The sequence below is a fragment of the Gouania willdenowi genome, chromosome 11, assembly GCF_900634775.1.
Source record: "Gouania willdenowi chromosome 11, fGouWil2.1, whole genome shotgun sequence".
NCBI classification, from domain to species: Eukaryota; Metazoa; Chordata; class Actinopteri; order Blenniiformes; family Gobiesocidae; genus Gouania; species Gouania willdenowi.
This window is the reverse complement of record NC_041054.1, coordinates 3,979,970-4,000,222: the sequence shown is the minus strand read 5'-3', so window position 1 is coordinate 4,000,222 and position 20,253 is coordinate 3,979,970. Positions and strand designations below refer to the sequence as shown.

The window sequence follows — 20,253 nt, the reverse complement described above, 5'->3', positions numbered from 1 at the left end:
TCAGTGCATGTAACGCACCGCGTTCAGTAACGGTAACGGCGTAAAAAGTAATTAGTTAGATTACCCCGTTACTGAAAAACAAACACCGTTACGTAACGCCGTTATTCCAAACACTGTAGGTGACATGTAGGTGGTAGCAGTGCACTTTTGGAGAGAGATCACTTGTGATGGGCAGAGCTCAGAGGGAGAGGAAAGGAGTTTACGAGACAGAAAATGTCACTACGAGAGTTGATGCTTAAGTTCCCACCAGCTCACAGCAGCGCACACTCGACCAGAGCATGTGTGGAACTCAGTGGACTATTGAGAGTGAGGCGATGGTGAGATAAAACGATCAAAAAACGGAGCAAGCGATGACACTCGGTATGTCCGGGAGGAGATGGAAGTTACGTCTGTGGAGACTGATGGGGGAGAGACTTGGAGGACGGCCAAAATACAGTAAGCAAACTATTCAAGTCTGACCCAGATAGCAAAATAGTAATTTTTGCCATCAAAAGCCTGGTGTCGGTGTTGTTTTTGTAGTTTTATAGAATGAAACCAATGTTGAGGTGTCACTAAAGCAAAAAAAAAAGTTCAAAGTCACTAATAGATTTTTTTTCAGAAATAGCCACTTTTCTCAGCTTTTTGTCACAAACTGGCGATTTCTGTGAAACTTGCCTCTGTTCAACTGCTGATTACGGAAGAACAAAACAAGCTAGAAACTAAATTTCTGATGAAATTAGAGATTTTAATCTTTCAGAATCTGGTGTCAGAATTCAGATTGTCATAGTAAAAAATATTCTGTGGGTCTATAAAAATCAGTCAAAATGCTCAAAAATGGCTGGGACTGAGGGGGGTAAAAATTCTGAAAATGGCTGGCACTAAATAATTACTCCAAAAATACACAAAAAACCAAATTAAAGAGAAATACTGAAAACTACAATAGATAAACACAAAATAATCTAAAAAGATGTACAGCCCTAACAAAAGCAATCTATTGAGCAACAAGGTTTTTATTTATTTATCCATATACATAAATTATGCTGTAATAATTGTTGCATTTTCTTTTTCTTTTGTCACTGTATTTCTAAATTGTCTTGTTATTGCAGTTATTTGTTTGACCACTGGGTGGCAGTGTTGCACAAACAATATTCCAGCATTCGTTTAAAACTTGCCTTTTATTAAGAAACACATTACTGTAATACTCTTAGTCCCACAATGGGAAATTCTTTGTCATTGATTAACCCTGACAGAATTAAAGGCGTTTTCAGTTCATTATTAATCCCCTTTAATGTAAAGCAGTGGTTTGATTCAAACTCACTTGTATTATGAACTTATGCTGCAGTAGATTTCAGTGAAACAGGCTGTGCAGAGCCAAGCTGTAATTTCACAGGCTGCAAATACTTCACAGGAAATGATTGTGGTGAACCTCGGAAATGATGTCAACGCTGCAGCAGTAGCTCTGTGTGCATGTTCTCATCACTGTAGTTAACTCTAGCATGTCCTTATGAGAAGCAGATCAATGGGTTGGAGATGTTTTGGCCTCTGATTTTAATCCAATAATTAAGAAATGTAGGTTAGGCGAGATGTTTCAGTCCTCCGTGTGTGTTTGTCCTCTGCTCACCCTCATTATTCTGTGTGTGTCACATCCAATGTCCCACAATCACAGTGAGGAATATTTGTCCAATCCCTCCCAGCCACTGACTGAAGAAGTCTGATCTGATTGGAGCTGAAATCTCACACAAACCTCACAGAGCTCAGAGGAAACCTGCAGAGATGTGATTAAAGTTGATTAAAAGGACATATTTAATGTTTGTGAGCGAGATCAGAGCACATTAGTCCAGTTTTAAAGTCCTTACACTCAGAAGAGACTTTAAAGTTCTGCTGCTGCTGCTGGTGGTGTGTACATGTGTGAATGGGTTTGGTGTGAGATGTTATGCTTAGGGATTGACCGATATGGATTTTTTAGGGCCGATTTTTTTTTCTTCTTTCCCATCTGCCTTTAGCCGATGATCGATACAAAATTACACAATGATGATAACAAATGATACGCCACAGGCACATTACGCTCATGTAGAAAAGATCTGGAAAACGTAAGTTTCCGTGTCAATAGTACAGGGGGTCTATTGAAACGTTTCCGTATCAATAAACACTTCGTTAAAGAAATAGGGGTGTTCCGATACTACTTTTTCACTTCCGATACCGACATCAATCCAATATGTTATCACCACCGAGTCGTACATACCTTTATGACTTATTTTAATTTGTAGTGGAATGTTAGAAAAGGCTTGATCCAGTAATATGACTCAAACAGAAAATTAATGTTAGACAGCACATTTTAATTTAGTTTTAGTCATAGTTTTGACTAAAATGCAATCTAGTTTTAGTCCAAGTTTAGTCATCAGGACTATTTCAGTTAGTCTAGTTTTAGTCAACTAAATGACATTAAGATTAAATAAATAATAGAAAAAAATAATAGATTCAATTAGCATTGGTCAACCTGATATTGGATGGTATTAGGTTTTTTTGTTTTTATTAGTCAACGAACAAATAAAGGTGTTCCTTTTCCGTTTTTTGTTTTCTGTACCGACGCAAAAGAGCTTGAATTTGAAAAACAAGGCGTTTTCTGTTTTTTTCATTTTGGTTTTGGAAACAAATATCAAATAATGTGTTTTTTTTTGTTTTTCATGTTTTTGTTACATAATGAAAAACGAATGATACACAGATTATATATATATAATTAGTCATAGTCGGTGTAGATGACAAAGATTTTTAGTCTACAAAATGAACACTGAGCAAAAGTAGGTATGAAAAAAAACTGACCCATTTATAGTTAACCAATGGTTGACAAAAATAGTCTTAAACATAAGAATATTCGTCAATTAAATTAAAAAAACTGTGAAGTCACGTGGCAAGTTCCAAAGATGCTCGATATTTTAGCACACCGTGGTCAAATACCGCATCATATTGTGAAAATATTGAGGGGTTTTTAAAGGTGTTTATGACTTTGTTTGTGGGTGAAAATGATCTATTTTTGTTATTGACCTTTAAGTTCAACCACAAGCTTTTCTTCTGATTGGTTTTCTTCATGTAACAAATGTCATAGTGATGAGACGATGCAGCCATGTGATGAAAAACAGTTGTTTACTTTATAGAGAGCAACGCACATCGACACCGACATACTTTACAAATGGGTTCACTGTCACAGCCATCAGTGAAATAATAACAACAACACTAACAACAACACACGCTACGGGCCTGAAAAAGTGTCACAAGGTGCTTCATAATAACACGACAGGAATGTTATGGAAAATGTCCCCCACAGCTCTACTGCATCTACATATATATATATATTTATACAATCATATCATATATATAAAACAATCTACACCAAAATAGAGCCAATATTTACACGTTGGGGATTTTTTACAGCATGTGGAACAGGAGGGCGGACGCAGAGCGGCAAATATAGATTTTAGAGCAGATTCCTGTACAAACAGAGTCTTTGAAATCATGATCGAGCCATCTGCAGCAGCTGCTCCTTGAACTGCTGAGCGTGATGGGACAGGGAGGTGACCCGGTCCACCATCTCCTGGACGGCAGCGGTGTTGGGGTAGTTCATGGCGGCCGTTTTAGTCGCCGCCACCACGGTTTTGAGCAGCCCGCACAGCACGTTGCTGGAGTTCATCACCCTGTTGGCCACCTCGGGGGCCGAGGCCTGGCGGGACAGGGTGTCCCCGATGAATACCAGTTTGTGGGCGCTGAGGATGACAAACTTGCTGTGGGCCACAAAGATGCGAGGGGGCTGCCCGGCGCCCACGCAGGAGAAGAAGGCGTCCACAGAGCTGAGCAGCGTGACAAAGTGCTGCTGGCACTGCTCAGAGTAGAAGCCCAGCAGCTGGAGGTCCCGGGGGCTCAGCGGGGCAGCGCAGGAGGGGTCCGTCGCTGTGCCCGAGTCTTGGTGTGAAATCCATTGAGTGATGTCGTTCTCCACTGGTTTGATCACCTCCTGCTCCAGCTTCTTAAACTGGTTGATCTGCGAAGGAGGAGGTGACATGTTAGACTAAACACAGACTAAATCATATAAACTAGTTATGAAAGTTAAAATGTGTGAGACACAATGATGTAATGAGTACTGAGACCTTGTATACTGAAATTAGGGCTGGGCGATACAGACCAAAACTCATATCTCTATTTTTTTCTCAAAATGGCGATATGCGATATAAATCTTTATATGTTTAACTCATGAAGTCTGACCAGAAAGCCAATTTGGGTGAAATTTGCTGATATAAAATGCCACACAGGCACATTTACTAACAAACATGCACAATATGTGGCACTTTTGGCTTTTTCTCCTTTAAGGGACAGCACGTGTGAGTGAGTTCTGTAGTGTGGCTTGTTTAGGGAAAGGTCTGGGTTAGGATGCACTCAATCTAACTGAGCACTTCATGGTGTTCTGAGAAGTAAAAGCAGCGACTCTTGAAACAAGTATTTTTATCAAAACTAGCTTAGGGTCTCACAGTAGCAGCAGTCATTCAAACTCTCACTGGAGTGTTAAGCTGCTAAATCACTTCCTCTTCCACTATTGCTCTTCAAACTACAGGAATAGTGCATTCAATGTGATAATCATTTGTTTTCTCCAACCGCTGCAACGCATTGTGTCACAAACATGTCAGATCAGCGATACGAGGCAATATAACAGGTTCGCCAATGCGCCAAACCACAAGAGCGGAGTACACCTCCGCATGAACAAACAGTGCTTACGCTACAGTTTATGTTCACTGTGGAGGTGTGGCCCCGGCAGCATGAAAGTTATGTATTTAGTTTTACTAAATCACTCCTTCGCTTGGGAGAAAAACAATGGCGGTCTTTCGCAAAAGTTTTTATCTGGTTGGAGGTGGAGTTACCAGTGGAGGGGAGGGTATTTTCTTTCCCGATTTACCTTGTGATGTCACAAATCTGTAAAATTTGAAACGTAGAAATTTTTTCTGTGTTGTAAGACTTATAAATACCACAAAAAAACTACTGGATGGATTTATTTCACATTTTCTGTGCCGGTAGACACTCAAGTTTCCTCATATTTTTAGCGCGTTGGGTGTTTGATGACTCACCTGCTCCTGACCCAGCTGAACCTGACTCTGTTTGATGATGTTTTCCTTCTCCAACAATTCCTTCTGCTGACGCTCAAAGTCCTCTTTGCCCTGCAGGGGAAAAGAGCAAAAAAGATCAGGAAACCAGGAATCCCACAGGCCTCCATAGAAATAAACCAATCACTCACAACAAGATGACGACCATCCTCATTTACAATTATGCTATGTTTTGTATTTAGTGTTTTCCTGAATCAATTTTACTTCATGATGCTTTTCTCTTTGAACACTTTTGATGGATACACACGAGAAACAGAAACAGGAGCTGAACTATGAACAAAGCTACACCATCTGATACCACCGTGCCTTGATTAGAAAATAATCATAGTTAAAGGAAACTACTCTGGATACATTTTTTTAAAGGGAACTCTGCTTGTTAATTGTTAATTTTCTGATTCAAAATGCCACACAGGCACATTTATTACAAGCCACTGCAAAGTATTTGACACTTTTGGCTTTTTCTCGTATTAGACAGCATGTGTGAGTGAGTTCTGTAGTGTGACTTGTTTAGGGGAAGGTCTGGGTTAGAATGCACTCAGAAATCCATCTAACTGAGCTTTTCATGTTGTTCTGAGAAGTAATGAAAATGAGTATTTTTATACAAAACTAGCTATAAAAAAATACTGATATAGGCGATGTTGTAATTTTCTATTTCGCCAAAATGGAAAACTTGATACATCTTGAATCTCGATATATTGCCCAGCTTTATTGCCATGAGTTTTATCTCCACCTGGTGGTTCAACATGCTCTTAGCTGACTCGGGGAAACATCTTAACTTCTTGGTCAAAGCCAAACTTTCTGATCGGATTTAGATTTTCTGGTGTTTTACCTGCAGATGTACGTAATCGTAGTCCTCCATCCAGCTCTTCACACACTTCTCACTGTTGTTCATGTTGTCTTTTTCCTGGCCGGACGACACGGGGAAGGGTTTCGTCGGAGCGCCGTAGTTCTCATTGTCCGACGATGGAGACGTGAGGGGGTGAATCATGTTTTCATCTGGCGTGCTGCCGGCTGAGAAGGACCCGTCCACGTGTGCCCGCCTGAACAGCAGCTCTGCGTTGCAGCATATGGTGGAGGCCAGCTGTTTGGCGTCATCGGGCACGGTCCGGGACACCATGACGAAGCGGTCCAGGTCGTCGCTCTTGTTGTGATGCTTTCCGGTCGTTGAAGCCAGTGCGTTTAGAGCCCAGCTGCAGTTCTCCAGGACCTGGTAGATCTGCAGCAGGATCTGCTGCGAGTCTTCCAGCCGTCCCAGCTGCCGCCGCAGCTTACTGTGCAGGCTGGAGTCAGACAGGGACGTGGCATTGACCGCCGCGCCACGACCGAAAACGATGAAATCCCCGAGAGCCGCTCGGATGCGGTCCAGCACCGTGCGGACATCATTTGCATGTCGCTCCATGAAGGGAAAAGTCCTCCAGTGAGAAGAAGCTGCCATTGAATGTAACGCCCCGAGAGAGACGTCCACCGCCTGCTGCAGGCGGTACAACCTCTGCATGGCGACGTCCACGTCCAGAGCGAGCCTTCCGTCTGAGTTGGACCCTGTGGAGGACGAGGACGTGGACATGCTACTGCGCGTGCTGCCCGTGCTGGAGAACGACAGCCGGTTAACGCCGTCCGTCACATCGGCAAGCGCTCGAGTATCCTGAGCGGGAATGTCATAGACACCGTCGCTGCTGTCCCTGTCAGCCGGCGACGCTCTGAGCTGGGAGGGGTGCAGACCTCGAGGAATGTCATAAACGTCTTGTTGAGACCCTGAGGCTGAAAGCAGGGCGGTTGGGGGCACGTCATAGATGCCTTCATTGGCGTTGGTATGTTGGCGATAGGCAAGAGGAGGCTCCACGCCAGCAGGAAAGTCATAGTTGGACTTGGCGAGGGCTGGAGGCGGGACATCATAGATGCCTTCTTGTTTGTGCTTAAGAGGCTGCGGGAAGTCGTAGGTTCCCTCCTGGAGAGCAGGGTTCATCCTGCACGGAGGCACCGAGTACACCTGTGGACCAGGACAACAATTAGGACAACAAATATCAGTCATTGGACAGGCCATGTATTTTAAAAAGGTCATATAAGTAAAGGCATTGTTAGCATTTGCTGCATAGGCAAATGCTAGTCCTTGCTAGCTTTCATTAGACCTACATATATGCTATCTATTAAGAGTCAAATACACTCATTTAATGAAACACCGACCTGCATTTCACCGCCTGGTGAAACAAAGCAAGAAGGATGAAGACAAGCTTAGAGCAGAGACTGGCAGACAAGATACTAAAGTACCGATACCTTTACAACACGTCCCAGAAGGAATACAAGGACTACAAAGAAGCACTAAGAATTGCAGGAAATTGAGGATTTCACAAACTACTGTGTGGTGGTGTGCTCGAGGCGGAAAGCTCTGAGGTGTATGGACAGTCCGAATGGAGTCCACTCCATATATGTTCTTACCGAGTATGTTTGGGTCTTTAGCGATGCACGATAATTATTTTCCGATCAGCCAGATAAGACATTCTGAATTGGTAAGTCGACGTAAGAACATAGCCAAACCCCTTTACTCTCTGACCCTCCTCAACCAGTGCTGACGCTAGGTGCTGAAGTAACTTAAAACATGTGGCACTGGTGGCTGGTATGGAGACCGTCTGCAAAACAATGAACGCAAATATTCATCTTCAAGTATCCACATCCCTCACCTGGAAAGACGGCATAAACATGACAGCGTTTGGATGAAATATGAATCAGACAAGCCATGAAAGATCTGGAGGAGATTTTTATGCGTTACAGAAATTTCTGAAAAGTATAAAACCAATATTTTTTTAAAGAAACACATCTCATTAGCTAAAACCCTTTTTTGTTTTATATTCATATGTATGTTGGCTCGATGGTGGTGGAAAGGTTTGTCTTAGTTTTAAACCTTGACGACGGACTGGTTTTGGGTGTGATAGGAGCGTAGTTTGGCCTGTGAGTGAATCCCATCAGCATCCACACCAAGAGCAACGAAGCGACTCGGGCTGTAATTAGAATCGACGTAAATAACTAGTCCCGCCACATTAAAACTATTACCAACAAACTAATGCTGCTCTCAGAAAAAGGAGGATATGTGAGAGCAGCTTGGAAGAAAACAGTTATGTCCTTGGCCTTCTTTCATTTTCCTGCTGGAGGGTTCAGACGCAGAGCCAAACACGGAGAGCTTTGGTTTAAATGCTCTGGCAGGAAAGGCCTTCATTTGTGGCTGCCGCAGGAATGTCTTCAACGTGACGAGCGATTGGCTTTGAATGGGATGCACTGGACTCAAACTGAGAGTTCTATGAAGCTGAGTTACTCGTCTCAATGTTCCCTCACCCCTTGTGAAGCAGGAGGAACGTCATAAAGGCCTTTGGTCCTCGGGTCCATCTTCTGCGGGGGAATGTCGTAGACTCCCTGGTTTCTGGTGCTGCTTTGATGAGCAGCAAACATTTGACTGGGAGGAACGTCATACACCTGAAAGAGACGTTAAGTGGAACAAATGAGACAAAATACCAACATCTAAACAGTAAAAGCTGAACGAGACGTGGTGAAGGTGCCTCGCAGCTGTGACATCATCAAGTTTGATCTTTTTTGACTAGATTTTTCCATGTTAAAGCCAGTGTTGGGAACGTTACTTTAAAGAAGTAATTAGTTATAGTTACTCACTACTTGTTCAAAAAAGTAACTGCATTAGTAATTAAATTACTCTATAATAAAAGTAACTTATTACCAAGGAAAGTAACTATTTGCGTTACTATTAATAAAAAAAGTTGCTCTATGTCAAATAATTCAGATTTTTTAGATGCGTGTGTCGTGAGGTGCGTCATTAATTTTGAGTTGCTTACAACAGATGTCGACGAAGTCTTCACTCCTGGATATAATGAACACTTCACATACACGTTCTTGCCTTTGACCACAATTAATTTAAAGTTGTTTGTATCGTCACCTTAAAAATGTCAACTTTTCATCAGATTGCTCCACGCTCGCCATCTCTGCTGCTTCATCCAATCTGTAGTGTGTGTGCGTGTGCGTGCTGGCATGTCGCCTTAGCCAATCATAATCGCCGTTACATAACGCCATTATTTTAAACACCGTTATTCCAAACACTGGTTAAAGCGCACTTGGCATTAAGTATCTTTAGTAATACAGTAAAAAGATTTAAGTAAAATACAGTACAACAAAATAAAACAATGTTTCTCAGATCTAGAAACCAATTGTAATAGGATAAACATAGGTTTAAGGGATTCATGTAATCAAAACTCTAATGATTAAAGATTTTTGTAGTCAAAAAGGTAAAAATGTGATATAATCCTTTCAAAATTAAAAAAACAAACTAACACGTCTCATTCATCTTTCGAATTAACATTTTCTTGCTTACTTTTTATGGTCAGTCTGAAAATGAATCCATTCAGATTCAATAGAGGAAATCTTTAAAAGGAAAAAAGGTCATTTAATTAATCCCATTAAGTCTTTTTTTTTACTCTGAGATGTAATATTAAAACAAAATGAAATAGTTTTCATAATGAATTCTTAGCTCAGCTGTTTGCGCTACTCTTTGCAGTGTGTGTGTCCACGTGTGTGTGTGTGTGCCGAGTCTCTCACCCCCTGTGATCTGCTGGGTGGGACGTCGTACAGGTCCTGTTGGTTGTGCTGACCCGGGCTGTAAGCGTTGGACTGTCCCATTCTGGTCGAGGTCACCACCTGTGTCCAATCACAGCAGGAAGAGAAATAAACAATCAGGACAACAACAACAACAACAGTCAGTTAGTCATCCAAACCAGGAGCTACAGTCATGATGTTTAAACTAAGGATGCTCTGATTAATGGGAACCAAGTGTTATTGGCCAATAGAGTTTAAAAAAAATAAAAATAAAAAGATCACATACAGGCTGATCAGTTGACATAGAAAATGTCATAAACCGTGTTTCATACACGTTGATAAAACTGCACCACTTTCTGTGATTAGCTGGATTTCCAGGATTCTATTGGTGAATCGATTTCCCCTGAATCCTTTAAACCCGTCTTGTTTAAGGTGAGTTCACCTGCATTGTGTACCATGCAGCAGCCTCTCATAGGATTTATAGGATCTGGGTTAATCTGAGTCATTGTTGGAGTTCAGTCGAGTCATTTTGTGCAGGCTAGATGAGTTGAATGTTTCGTGTTTATCTAAACGGGACGAGAGATGGAGCTCTGGCTGCGTAAAAGCTCAGCGTAATCACCCAAATACATCCCCCCCTCTCTTTTTCCCGTCAGTGCTAATCATTCCCTCCACACCTCCTAATCCCTCCATCCAGCCCATCGTCTCCCCTCTAAGGGCCGTCTCCTCGGCCCTGAAAGACTTCCTTGCTGCGTCAGACAGACAGGAATGCCAGGAATGTCCTTGTGTTCCTCTTTTGCCCCCACACATCACCGTTAGCATTAGAGCGAGCACAAATCATCTGCAAGGCCTCCCAAATAGGAACCATACGCTCCCTCTGGGGACGTTAAAGCCCCCGTGCCTGGAATCCGTCTGTGACGTTGAGGTAGTCACATGAGCAGTGACTCACCAGTGGCATTAATATTTGATTAATGCTAATCTGTGACACTGGACTCCAGAGGTGAACAAAAGAGAAATTGAGTCGCCTCGTACGGAGAGGAATGCCATTCATCCCAGTCACCGTCTGACTAACAGAAGTCCATGTGCTTTTCATCAGATGCATCGCGACACGGCTGCAGCGATTGGAGGCGTTCATGGTTCTAGCATTCCTGTGAGGTCATAGCGGAACAAACGCCACCAACACGCCATGAATGGACTTTAAGGGTTTCAAAAGGATGTACTGTATGTGATAGTCTCTGAACATCACCTGGTAACCACCAGTAGAAGTCCGATACCACTTTCTGTGTGATTACTGGGATTTGTGTCCTGGCCAATACCAAGTGCCTATTAACACAAATACAGTGGCCATGATTCACCGAAATGTAAAATATTGTGGTCGTAAAGTTTATTCATTTCACTTAAACTTCGTCTTCACTGGTTGGCTAAGCTTTGGTAGCTTAGATGTGGTGCTGCAAGAAGTCGTCAGAACCGTCTAACCACAGAACATGGCTGTGTCAAAGCCGCTGTTATTTCAAAGTCTGGAGGTTGTCAGATACTATCTGTGCTGCTGTGTTGGTTGATTTTGTTTGAAACAGCTGCTATATCTCCTATAATACTTCGGTCGTCGACCAACACCACCACAAAACGCAAACCACGGTTCCCACACTTTTTTCACAGTGATTTTTTCCAAACTTTTCCAAAATATTTAACCAAATTTCCATCACTTAGTTTTGAACCGCTAAGATGTATTCAAGACCATTAGAGCGCAAAAATGAGCGGCCCTTTCCAGTGTACTAGTGTAACAGAAGTCTGACAATGTGCCATGGTTAGAAGCAAATGTGTCCATCACTTATCGTACAATGGCACAACAACATTAAACAAGATTGAGATTACAATTTCAATTTACAGACACATTTATTAAAAGCGATGTACTACACAATGTGTTGGGTTGCCTAACGTCCCATAGTAATAGCGAAGATTGGATTTTAAACACTAAAATAAAATAGGCTATATTTCCAGTTAAATTATTCCATGAAAATTGTTTTTTCAAATTCCATAACTTTTCCAGGAATTTCATGACCTCGGGGAGCCTGACAAACTCTTACAATCACGAACCGTTAACCTGCACGCTCCCTGAACTACTCCTCCCATCATACCCCTCGGTCCTCAAACACTCCTTAGGAACATTGAATTCACTAATACGGAACAGCTTTGTAGAAGAAAAAATATTAGAGGAAAATTTGGATCACGACCATAGATGAAGCAACAATTAATAAGGTGTCAGAAAAGCAGTGAGTAGACGTAAAGCTTATTACATAAATTAACATAAGTAACATCTCCAGTTGCTTTCACTTTATTTACAGTTTTATCCAATTAATTACCGTCAGATTGAGTTTGACTTGATTTGTTAATTTATTCAAGGGACAATGCAAATTAAAAACAAACGTGTACCTGTGAATATGCAGGATTGTAGCCAAAGCTGATTTCTATCCTCAGGTCCCTGAGGATTTATTTGAAACTTTGGGTCTTTATTTACAGCCATCTATCGTTATTCAAAAATAGATGGACGATATAATTGGCTAATATTTGTCATAAAATGTAATAATTTGCTATAAAATGTGATACCGGTTGACCATTGGCATTAGTTTTTTCACCGATATTGAAAAATTGATACGTAGGTGCTGTTGTTTGAAACAATTTGAAAATAAATACGGTAATTTTTCCATGACTGAAGTTGGATTTGTTTCCTTATTTTGGACAAATTATGTTTTAAGTGGATTATATCAAGTGGGACATCATATTAAAAGTAGTAGCAAGTAGTAGCATGATGATATATAAATATTATGTTACCTAAAGTAAGGTTGTAGTGTTTGACAATATCGGCATATTGGATATTGGTAAAAAGTTAATATCAAACATCGCTATATTAAACTATGTGAAGCTACATCTTTTAAAAGTCTTCATATGCTAATGATCTGCTGTATGAGTAAATGGGATAACACTCAGTGCAATTTAATAAAAGCTAAGCTCTTAGTTTTGAAATAAACTCTTTCTCTTCCTATTTTGGTATTTTGCCTTTAGGGTTTGCCGATCTTCATTAATGTAAATAAGAACAGGGAGTGACTCCTTTAGAGACGGTCCTGCTCACTGAATACCAACGCCCTAATGTGTGGTAAAAGGTCACTTTGGCCGGCTGCAGTCCCAGTGGGTGGAGCCTGACTGAGTGTGATTATTTCATATCAGGACTGAGACGCAGATGGTAGCTAGGCTTTCATTGACGCTATTAATGACCTTTCCAGCAGGTACAGGTCTTTACCCAAAGCTGGCCTGCCCTCTCCTCCCACATGTCCACTGCTCATTTACTTCCCAACTCTACCTTCTGTTTACCCAGCACGCCATCGCTCCACGGCTGGTAAATATTTACATCTTTAGCCCTCGCACGGAGACGCTGAGACCTTCTTTTAAAGCTGTGACATCATGAGGATCCAGAGGAGTGGCAGAGCAAACATTTGCTCCCACTCAGGTGATAGATCGGTGCTCAGCATCTCTTTATGAGTGAAGACGCTGAAACAAGTGCCCCGAGGAAGCAAATAGAGGCTTGTTAACACTCCTACGCACGGCGGTGAGTGACTCACGGCACAAACCTGTTTACTCCGCACACTCAGGTTTTGGCAGGTCTGACTTCGAGTCATTCGAGAAGCAACAACGACCTCATCTGATTGTTACACTCGCTCTGTGGTTACTGAATAATGTTAATCATTGTAAAAACACACAGTCTGAGGTCATTGAACGTTCCACCCACACAGAAGAGGCTCATCATATTCATGAAAACACACTACAGATGTTGTTTTCTTTCAGTGGATAAATATAGAAGTCTAATAATACTTCTGTTTACTATCAGACCAACAACACACAAAAATCAGCCAGAACATTTCAAACCACTGATTCTTACTTCAGACACAGATGACGATTCTGTTCACATTTTGTCCCACTACAACATTCTGTCTGCTCAGAATGCTATGAGAAAACAACAATAAAGCAGTGATTACACACATTTTAAATAATCTGTTTTGTAAATAAGTAGAATTAAACAGTATTTAGTGTCACAGTTCTATAGTTTTTATCATTTATTATCTCCAGCCTGGTGTGGGACCAAGACTGATTCAGGTCATCATCTCTCTCTCTCTCTCTCTCTTTCTCAAGTACCCCCTGTAGTAACGTCATGTACCCCTAGGGGTATGCATACCTCCATTTGCGAAACACTAGCCTAGGTAGAAGAAAAAAATCAATTTGATCAGTTGCAATATTATTTTTGCCGATTATTAATCAATTCTTCAATTTCCAAAGATCTATTATTAACATTTTGAAATTGAAATACAAACCAGACAACTCCTATTGTGAATATTTCAATTACCAGTCCACTATACAATCAGGAAGGGGCTGTGACGTGTTAAAAGTGATGTCAAATAATTTAGCAAGTGAGTGATGTTAAATGGAAGATCAATAAAACCGTTGAGAGTTCAATAACTGAAATGATTAAAGAATACAACCTCATCTACACGTTTTGGGAGAATATGCCAAATGTTGCAAAAAAGCTCAATCTTGCAAAATTTGATGCATGTTCTGCACTATTGAGGCATAGAAAAATACAATTATTTACAATGTTTACAAGCACTTTTGGCTTGATTTTGAATATTTAGCAAGTTAGTAATTTCAACATATTATGGAAAGCTGATTAAACAGGAATAAAATGGTAATTGTTACTCTGAAAGTTTGAAATTGTTGAAAATTAAAAATGGAAAACCGGGGCTCTACAAAGGGGTGACGAGGGTCAGAAATGGTTAAATATTAAACTTGAGTCTAATGTAATTGAAGACATTTTAAAGCTAATTTAGCAAAGGAGAAATAGGCGCCATTGACACGCTCTGTCTTTGTGATCTTCTGATAATCACCATCAAAACATCTTAATGAGGCGTTTGCTGCCAGCTGTTAGTAGAACACAGGCGTACCATGGGTTCACTTTCACAGTGTTGCTCCGACCTGCTCGGGTCTTTTGTGAATTTTGAAAATTGACTTTAAATGTGTATTAATTGTGTAAGTAATCAGGATTTTTATTTTTTAGCAATATACAAAATAATTATTGATATAGCTTTACTATGAAGCCTATTTTGTGCTAAAATGATAGTTTTAAGTGAAGGTACTTTTTCTATTTCTCCCCCCACAGTCTGCCTCTCACACAAACTCCTCTCCGCACTGCCATGCTACAGAACTCACTCACATGTGCTGTCCCTTAAAGAGACACAGGCTAAAGCAGAGTCAAAGATATGGTCCATATCGCTGGCTTTTTGTATTTTGTGCTGTATCTGTTGTTTCTATTTCCCACAGCTATTTATCATTTATTAGGATGTGAAGGAACTTTGTTTTCAGGACTATTACCATGTTCATATTGTGCAGCTGGTTGTTAATAAGAGACTTTGTGACATTTGGCACCAATGACTTTAACCTTTTCGGACTTTATTGAGAGATAAATATTGAGATATGGTTTTTGGTTCGTATCGCCCAGTCCTACCTTATACGTAAGGTCACATGTTGAATGAAGATGTAAATAGCAGAGATACGGAGACAAACCCAGTCATAATGTGTGGTTTCTAATTAGCAAACATCAGGTTTATCATGATACCCACAGCCGGCGTTTTGGCAGTTTGCCTGTTCTCCTTAGAAGCCTTGGTGACTGCGAGTGGCTGAGTTACGACACCTGACGGGGGTGAGATTTCACAGGTAATCATGATTTCACACCTTTCAATGCTTAACGGACACGCACACTGAACCATTCCCCTAACGGGCTAATGGCTAATGCTGACAAAACAACAGCCCTAACGAGGCTTTTTGCAGCTGAGCTCTCATGAATCTCATCCATCCGTCTTTACACCTTCTCATCTCTCCGATGGCGTCCGAGCATTTCCGCTTTCATCCGTCATCACCACGCCTTCGCTTCACCTTTCCAGGAGGGTCACAGGAACCATTCCTGACAACACCAGCACTCCCATTGTGCACTGATGAAAATGTACAAGCTGTGTTTTTTTCTGACCTTTCCTGTGATGCTGGATCACTGCATGTTGATTTACGCAGCTCCTCTCATTAGAGCTACCATTCTGGAGCCACGCCAGAGCATTAGAGCGGCAAACTAATTAATGCAGGTGATTAAGTCTCCAATCCCTCGAGATAAACAACCGTCTCCGAGTACATACACCCATTAAGACCGTGTGCGTTAATGAAGTGCATTAAAGGAGAAAGAACAGTTTTTTTTTTTTTAAAGCTATAATGACCATCATCGCTCATTCTCTGAGATCGAAGCAGCATTTTTAATCCTCCTGCGCCATAATCCGGAAAAGACGACACGCTAAACGAAGGCGACTGACAGGTTGTGTTTATAACCAAGGGAAATAAAGCGCAAGAAAATCCTCCTAGTCATAAGAAACAATGGGATCATACGAGGAGGAGAAGTCTCCTGAGTGCTGCTATTGTCAGCGTGTCAGTGATGTCGTAGAATGTGATTTCCTTCCTGCTCCAAACACAGTTAGCAGAGAAAGGTCGGGGAGGGTGAACGGGTTCATAAATGGAAGGATAAGAAAACTCATTTATTCTTATAACAGTCCTTATATGGATAATGTGGATGAAATTATCCTTTAAATACATCAGCAGATATTATGTCAAGTCTCGTATTTTTCTTTGAGTTTCTTGAATTGTAATAAAATAGCGATAGTGACACATTTTGGGGTGTAGTAAATATTACTTTAGCTAAAAGATTAGTTTCTCAGCTATCTTAGTTATGAAGTAAAATGACATAATTAAGATTAGATCAACATTTTCCACTCAATTCCATTGAGTGAATTTGAAACTAGAAAAATTGAGTAGGATTGTTTAAAGTTGCAGTTTCCCAGCATGCTTTGTAATTTCAAACTGAACATTACAGATTACAGATTGTGTGTTTAATCAAATCCTGCCACTGAGTCTTGACATGACTAGTGCGCACACAATCAACTTAAAGCAGCAACACTGACTTTTATACAGTGATAGAGCAGTCACAATATTCCAGTTTTGACAATTACCAAGATGTGAAGGAATTAGATTTTAAATTTAGTGTCAAAAATATGGAACAACAACAAAAACCCATAAAATAACATTAACTTTTGACATATATTGATTATGCAAGAAAAATAATCTGTATCACATAAAAGCTAATCAGTGCGTTGGTTATTAAAATATACGGACTCTATTCAGTCCAGTAAAAGTCAGTATTATACCCAAAATATGACCAAGACTTCCTCCACCATTAGTCCCAGCATCCTATTACTGTGAAGCCATCATCTTTTCCCAAAGTTGAGGGTTTGAGTCCCCGCACTGCACACATCCTCCTGAGGTTGCACGACTCTGCAGCACAAATCCAGATTGGCAGTTGGTTATTTACGCTTCATGTGGTGAGGACGGTTGGTGTATGAAGGCTCGGTGTGGTTTGGCTCCCATTGATATCCTTGCGGGACCGTGCTGGGAGAGCTGGAAGATCTGCACGAATCATCATTTTTTTTCTCTCCTCCAGGACGTCTAAAGCTCGCGTTACAGACGAGACGCTTTTCCAACCTTCACGAACTGTCTTTATTGACTGTTTGAACTACGGCTGAAAACATAGTTCCTGGTTACCCCTTAAGTTCTATCACCGGGTGATTTTCATCTGTGCAAATGTATTTACATGTTTCTTCACGATTAAGTGAAACATTAACGGGCCACGGCAAGAAAACTACTGCGAAATACAAAGCATTGTGACAATTTGGTGGAAGAGATTTTCCTCTCTTCTTCTCCTCAGCCATGAAAGGTTGGTCTGTTTCGCCCCCGTCCATGCTTTATCCGTACTTCCTGCTCTGATTCAGCCCGCTGAGCTCCTGCTGCTCAAAGTTCAAACATGGCCTCTTATCTGCGTCTTTCAGAGGACCCTCTCATTCCTGTGCCTTGTACTTCCTCCTCATGTTGGTCATACCCACAGATCAAGATCTGCTCAATGGTGCCATAAAGAGGCTCCAACAAAGGCACTAATGAACTCCTACGCAGCCGCGGGAAGTATATTGATAAGTGTTTGCGACTGCAGGGTGTGCCGTGGTTTACGTTGGTATAAAAACTCTGGAAGCGACCTGCTTACGGTGTAATGAACGGGTTGTTTGTTTGCCTCAACGGTTGTATTTTCTCAGTCGAATCATGCACACAACAGTCATGAGTGAGTTATTTCTTCCTGGGGGAGGCCAGCTACACTTTAGATGCTCGCCACAGTCACATACATGATGAATCGCCAGCTGTGGCTATGCGGCCAAAGGGTCAGGGTCGTAAATCAGAAGGACCAAAAGTAATCTGCTCTACACTGAGAGCACTGTGAGGACTTTCTCCTCTGGAAACTCTGCGATAATGTAGCCGAGGCTGAAATGGAAGTATTTCATTTCTTTTAGCCTCAAACTAAAACAGATCCTGTTTCTTATTGGGTGTTTTAGGTTTCATTGCTGCTCGAGACGAAAATTGTATTTCACATAAAACCATAGTGTAGCCTCATGGATCAATAAATCAAAGATTATTTGCTAATAAAAATAAACAAATGGTTCAATTTGCTGCTTAAAAGTTTATTTGCCAAACAAGGAGGACATTGATTGGCTGAACACCATTTTTGTTGGAGTTTCACTCCACAAGAGATTCAATTTCGTCCAGATTCGGATATTTCCTGGAAACCCAAAGATAAACCATTGTTTTCAGTCCATGAATACACATATTTTTAGGGCAAATGCAAGAAATCACGATGCGAATGAAGTACATCTGTCAACAGGACTCCACATCCCACAATGCAATGTGAGAAATTTTTCCAAAAATATTAATAAATGGAGTGTTTACAGTGGAGATGACAAAACCTTTTAGTGGCAATTTCAAACCTTTACAAATTTTTTTTAAGCAAATGATCTTCAATTTATTGATCTATGAGGCCAGATCCACTGTCTCAAGATATTCGTGTTCCAGCAGCATTGATGATTGACAAAATATTTTGAAAGCAAAACAACACACTGAAGACATTTTAAGCCATGAACTTTGGTTATAGATCATTCTGTTGTATTAAATTAGTGAATAAGTAAAACTTTTAAAATTTTTGAAGCAATTTGGCATTGAAAAAAATTAGTGAGTGACCTAAATATTCACCAATAAAGCAAAACATTTGCATAAATGTTAGTACGCAGGCATCGGTCAAAATGAAAGTTCCTTAAAGTATGTATTTGGACTACACTATGGTTTTATCCGATACATTTTTTTTTTTTTTTTTATCAACTGCAGCAAATTGTGTCCTTTGGCAAACGAAACGCCATCACTTTGGTGTCAAGTTCCTCTCTAATAAAGCATCCTACAATTTGTTTGTCTCAGTGTACACAACAAAGACTATACACGTCTACGTATGAAGTCTGAAAATGCACTATAAGCCACAAATCCATCATCCATCCTTGAAAGATTTAAAGCATTAGTCACATAAGAAAAAGCAATGTAACTCATAAATCTCTTAATGATCGAGCCAATTCATTCAAATCTAATAAACAACATGCACTGCTGTGGTTAGTTGTCCAAGGATTGGAATATAGATGAACTAAAATTTAAAATCTGTTGGTCAAACTAAAAAAATGCAGCCGATCCAAGAATGTATGAACAGAAATCCTTCAGTTCATTTCCTAAAAAGGATTTTTCATCACAGAAAGACATCCATTAAGTGCTGCTTTGAGGGAGTGGTGACCTAAAAATGAGTTGTGGTCATTCATACGCGTGTTTTGGCGCTGTGCTAGTTGAAGTGGCAATAAGTGAGTTGGGCTTTAAATGTTGCCAAAAGGCAGCTCAAAGCTTTTCAGAGGGAACATTTGTCTGGTTTCCAGCCTGCACTGGTCAACAGTAATGTTATAATGTGCTCTCACATTACAGTTCACCACATTGTTTCCATTCACTCCAGATCAAGTAAAGCGTTTTATCCAAAAACTTAGAGGGAACAGCTGATCAGCTGTCATTGTGTTCTGAGATTTGTGTCACTAGTAATTTAATTTGAATAGTTGGTGTTGAATTTGAAAGTAACAACTTGAAATTGAATTTTCTTCCATTTTTTCATTTCACTACACAGGCACACACTTCCGGTCCGCGAGGTTGAGCAATCAATGTCTGATTCATGGAACTCCCATTTACGTCTACAAAAACTATCATTATTTGGTTGGGTTTCCATGACAGATTTTCACAAAATAAAAGCGATATTTCTAAATATCGACAAAGTATAATTGCACTTTGAACGTGTTTCCAATGAAGGTTGTTTTGAGCAGGAGCCTCGTAACTCCGGTGAAATCTCATCCCGCGAGACTTCACTACAGGAAGACGGACACTCCAAACCTCCTTATAACACTCTGCATGCCTTCGTTGTTCACGTCTAATGTGGCAGTAATAATTTTAAAGTATAATGCTAAGAAATTTCCCCGTCTTTTCTTATGTTTCCACGTACCGCGTCATGTTTTCTCCG

At 40.7% G+C, this 20,253-nt stretch overlaps 1 protein-coding gene and 1 long non-coding RNA gene across 2 annotated transcripts in view; one reads left to right on the top strand and one right to left on the bottom strand.

Annotated features, from left to right (window-relative positions):
• Positions 1 to 3,150: 3,150 nt before the first annotated feature.
• Positions 3,151 to 20,253, bottom strand: part of nedd9 (neural precursor cell expressed, developmentally down-regulated 9) — a 44,737-nt gene continuing 27,634 nt past the window's right edge. The window contains exons 3-7 of the mRNA XM_028461634.1: positions 9,714 to 9,812; positions 8,448 to 8,585; positions 5,953 to 7,110; positions 5,088 to 5,177; positions 3,151 to 4,012 (exon numbers count right to left, since the gene is read on the bottom strand). Coding sequence (XP_028317435.1) covers positions 3,488 to 4,012; positions 5,088 to 5,177; positions 5,953 to 7,110; positions 8,448 to 8,585; positions 9,714 to 9,812 — 2,010 coding nt within the window. The 3' untranslated portion in view covers positions 3,151 to 3,487. The remainder of the gene's footprint in view (positions 4,013 to 5,087; positions 5,178 to 5,952; positions 7,111 to 8,447; positions 8,586 to 9,713; positions 9,813 to 20,253) is intronic.
• The window catches only part of LOC114472383 (uncharacterized), a 57,971-nt gene continuing 50,715 nt past the window's right edge, over positions 12,998 to 20,253 (top strand). Inside the window, exon 1 of the long non-coding RNA XR_003675087.1 lies at positions 12,998 to 13,308. This is a non-coding gene — a long non-coding RNA (uncharacterized LOC114472383). The remainder of the gene's footprint in view (positions 13,309 to 20,253) is intronic.